The 3,236-nt window shown below is 33.2% G+C and overlaps 1 protein-coding gene across 1 annotated transcript in view; it reads right to left on the minus strand.

Moving 5' to 3' along the window:
• The window catches only part of LOC106101936 (guanine nucleotide-binding protein G(f) subunit alpha), a 7,207-nt gene extending 4,293 nt beyond the window's left edge, over positions 1-2,914 (minus strand). The window contains exons 1-2 of the mRNA XM_013281320.1: positions 2,886-2,914; positions 2,181-2,318 (exon numbers count right to left, since the gene is read on the minus strand). Of these exons, the coding sequence (XP_013136774.1) occupies positions 2,181-2,279 (99 nt within the window). The 5' untranslated portion in view covers positions 2,280-2,318; positions 2,886-2,914. The remainder of the gene's footprint in view (positions 1-2,180; positions 2,319-2,885) is intronic.
• Positions 2,915-3,236: the final 322 nt, after the last annotated feature.

The following is a 3,236-nucleotide window of genomic DNA, read 5'->3' on the forward strand; positions in this document are numbered from 1 at the left end:
GCACATGTCGGCGAAGAAATTCAAAGATATGTGTGAAGTCAACCAACCCACACTTGGCCAGCGTGGTTTGACTATGGTCTAGTCACCCCTTATTAGGGTAGACTCCGAGCCCCTCGGTGGGGACATGTAGTGAGCTGGTAATGATGACGAAGTGTTATCGTATTGTTGTGTTTTCTACTTAGAGGAATCTGAACAGCCATCGAGTTATTTAAAAAGGTGTTAAGAATTCATTCACCTGTCACATCTGTACCGTCAATTTCGCTACGTATTCCAGGTAATCTACCAGGTTTTCAGGAATTTCAGGAACAATCATGATTTTTATTAGTAAAAAAAGATTCCTTGTTCAGAAAAATTGCGCATCTACATATAAGGTCATAGGAATCAAAGCTAGATTAATCAGTGCATGAGTTAAAGGCTCTTATAGTGGAAACCTTTAAAAACCACATAGATAAAGTATAGGAAGTGTTAGATTGTAACAAGCGCCAATCACGATGCATGACGCATCATTACCACAAAGCGGCATTTGCTATCAGATCGTTGTGATTATCATTCCATCGGCGAACCGCTTGATATCAGTCTTAAAACAACGATGCCGACTGTGATAAAATTTAAATCAAACTAACAAATCTATAAGAGCCGAATTCTTCAAATTCCTACTTAATTCTAGGAAGTTTTCATATAGTATTACGATGGAGGTGATGTTGATTTTAGATATTGGTTTCAGTAAAGAATATGACCGTTACTAATAAAAAAAAATTAAGTAATGAATGTTAAGTTTTTTTATATCATACGGTAGCAAACAAGCAATCGGCCACATGAATCCGCCAAACTGGAGAAGCGACCGCCGCCCTTCGATAGAGAATGTGTTACCTACCTTTATGAGGAGATGCACATAAGAGTATCTTTCCCTTTCCTATGCGTCTCCTACACTGTCACACCACATTCCCTTCTTCTTTTCTTATAAGAAAAAGGGTGGGAAAGAAAAGGGACTAAAGTTGGGACTAAAGTAAAGTATATTAAGATTCGAAACGCAATGTTTATTCTCATTTACCTAATGTCTATTCTAGAATATAATCTTTGGTATTTCCTTCCATATTACAAAGATAATTCACTTTTAAACCTATCCTAATACTGTTAGATCTATGCTAATATAATAAAGCGTAAACAAACACTTCTGTGTTGCTTATTTTTGAATAAAACTTTTTTAATAAAAAGCCACGTCACGTCAAAAAACTTACGTCACGCTTTAGGCTATATATTTTCAAGCCTTTAAACTTAGGGGGTAAATGTTTTGGATAAAAACCCTAATGTGGGAAAAAGACCATTAGTTGCTGCCAACATCAAGGAAACAAGGTTGTCAAGGATTGTCATCATGTCATATAATTTTGACATTTGCAATTGATAATTTCTCACATGTAAACAATAAATAAAATTTTCTTAATTTTATGCGGATGAAATCGCACTGGAACAGCTAGTGTTACGATATAAATCAAGTATCACTTACGGTTTGATCCTTATGAATTAATAAAGCACTTACTACAAACGAATGGCTCCGCTTTTAGTATCAGTAATTATAAATTGTTAAGTACGTTAAGTAAAAGGTTAGCGTGGTACGGACATGTTATGCGACGAGACGATGGTGACATAAACCAGAAAATGTTAAGAATGAATATGGATGGTTACAAATGAAGAGGAAGACCGAAGAAAGTATGGATGGATTGTGTGAAAGATATGCTTAAGAAAGGAGTGGATTCAGATATGACGGCTGATAGAGATGTATGGAAGAGCAGCACATACTGTGACGATCCTCCGTAAGGGATAAGGGCAAGTTGCCCTTGTCCCTTGCCTATGTTACTTCGTACTAATATTCAAAAAAGTTTAGATGGATGTTTGTTAGAGTTTGTAGCCTAAATAGCTAAACAGATCTCGATAAAATTTGGCATAGACCTAGAGGATAGTCTGGAAGAACACATAGGCTACTTACATTTTTTTAATACCACGCGGACGGAGTTGCAGGCGAAAGCTCCTGTTAGATTTTTATTTAAATTTCAAAATGCTATAAGCATAACAAAATAAGTAAGGGACTTAAAGTGTAGATTTTATAATAATTCCATTATGGAACAGATTAAGAGAAATTATTGTATTTTTTTAACTAAAAGAAAATATTAAAATAATCTCACCTCATTATATGTCTTGATCCATTCTTTAATCTCTCTGTCTATCTGCTTTGAGTGATCGACTCCTTCGTCATAAGACTTTATACACGGTAAGAGACGCATATCTTTACTGGAATTATTGTTGCACTTTGCAAGTTTCCACTGCTGAAACATGTTTGTTTTTACAAACATCTTTGTTTTTAAAAATTGAACAAAAAATAAGAGAGCTGTTTCTATTCTTACTATAATTTCTACACTAAAATCGTAGCATTTACACTGTTATAGAAAAAACACGTGCTAATAAAAAACAAACATTTATAGATAATACAAATAATTATAATTATTAAAAAGTAAATAGACTATTCAATAAATGTAATTATTTTCAGTAATTAAAAAAGTGTTCAAATAATGATATAAGTAAAAGACAACTAGTAAATTAATTAAAACTAATAAAATATAATTTAACTACTTTAAATAATTCTTGTAATAACCGATACAAGTACATTTCTTAAATAAGTAAAAAATATTGACATGTAATTTCTAAGCATTCTAAACAATATTGACAATTTTGAGGTTATTTAGAAATAACTAAATATTGAGAGGGTAGTCTGGAATTACACATAGGCTACTTCGTTTTGTTTTTTTAATTCCACGCGGACGGAGTCGAGGGCGGAAGCTAATAGTAAATAAATGTAAATAAATTAAAAATATACAAAAACACTTCATTACCTGAAGACGTCTGGCCAAAACAAAACGTACTAATTTTTACCAATAAAATCTGTCTTCGGTACTGTTTTCCATCATATCATAGATAACATAATCAGCACTTCGATTAAAGGTAATTACTACGAATCATATCTTTTAAATATTATTTAACAATAGAAAACTAATCTATCGTATTTAACTGTAACCTTATTAAAAGCGGGCGCACACCTTTGAACAAATTATCGCACGACTGTTCTGCGATTGATTGGCTGCCTTCAACTGTTTAGCTACACAATTAAAAAACAAAGTGAACCAATAGTTTCATTTTGCTTTAACATCTTAGCACAAGTGGGCCGGATCGCCCGGTGTAATACC

The sequence above is a fragment of the Papilio polytes genome, unplaced genomic scaffold, assembly GCF_000836215.1.
Source record: "Papilio polytes unplaced genomic scaffold, Ppol_1.0 DF823935.1, whole genome shotgun sequence".
Taxonomy (NCBI): domain Eukaryota; kingdom Metazoa; phylum Arthropoda; class Insecta; order Lepidoptera; family Papilionidae; genus Papilio; species Papilio polytes.